The following is a 1,038-nucleotide window of genomic DNA, read 5'->3' on the forward strand; positions in this document are numbered from 1 at the left end:
TTATTGCACCAGCTCATACTTGTAATACAAGTGGCCTCCTTTGCTCAGGCCACAATTAATGGAGTTAGTCCCATATTGCACCTGTGTGGAACATGTACCCAAGTGATCATCATAATTCAGGTCTTTGTCCCAAACCTCCAGATTCAGGGAATCATATGGATAGCAGTCTGGGAAGTTGAACTGTGCAGACCATGAAGGATTAGCGTTATCCTTGTGATATTCTGTCTGCCCCCCAAAGATGCCTGCACAAAACACCTTGACAAATGGATCGGGATGGTTTCCAGCAGCATCACCCTCGAGGTTCCGGGCATATAAGGCAAACACTTTAACAGCACTCGCAAAGTCCAGCTGAGACGCCAGCATCAGCACGGCCAGAGACACCAGCCGAAGATGATCAAACACTGCCATGGCTGTCAGAAACAGAGGTGTAAAACACAAATATTGAAATACAAAAATAATATCTGGCATGAACTAAAGTGTGATTGAGTCTTAAAGATGCCTTACCTTGATTGTATTAGAATCCGCATGCATGTATACTGATCCTCACCCCCTTTATAAAGCCAATGAAATCACAAAAATTGTCCAAAAGTTGATCAACAGGTGGTCAAATCCCATGCTTATATGTGTTATTTTGCATTGACCTAGTTACATTTGTCAAGCTGCCAAGAATGTATAAAATTGTATCTTAAGTAAGCATTAGTGCATTCAAATGATTTGTTATCAGTCCTGATAATAATTCTTAGCAATGCACTATATTCATTTTGGTTTGACTTTTTTATATATACTTTTATACCATTAAGAAATGTTTACTTTTAATAACCCTAAAAAGTGATGCAACCATTCTATATATAGAATATATATACATATATATACATATATATAAATATATATACATATATATATATTTATCTGACCATATGTGACCCTGGACCACAAAACAGTCATAAGGGTCAATTTTTGGAAATTGATATTTATACATAAGCTTTCCATTGATGTATAGTTTGTTAGGACAGGACAATATTTGGCTGAGATACAACT

The 1,038-nt window shown here is 36.8% G+C and overlaps 1 protein-coding gene across 1 annotated transcript; it reads right to left on the reverse strand.

The window, feature by feature from the left end:
- On the reverse strand, window positions 1-408 carry LOC141332737 (perforin-1-like). The gene has a single exon (XM_073837699.1). It carries the CDS (start codon window positions 406-408, stop codon window positions 1-3), a length of 408 nt encoding a protein of 135 aa, XP_073693800.1.
- Between the last annotated feature and the right edge of the window lie 630 nt (window positions 409-1,038).

The sequence above is a fragment of the Garra rufa genome, chromosome 4 (assembly GCF_049309525.1).
Source record: "Garra rufa chromosome 4, GarRuf1.0, whole genome shotgun sequence".
Classification (NCBI taxonomy): domain Eukaryota; kingdom Metazoa; phylum Chordata; class Actinopteri; order Cypriniformes; family Cyprinidae; genus Garra; species Garra rufa.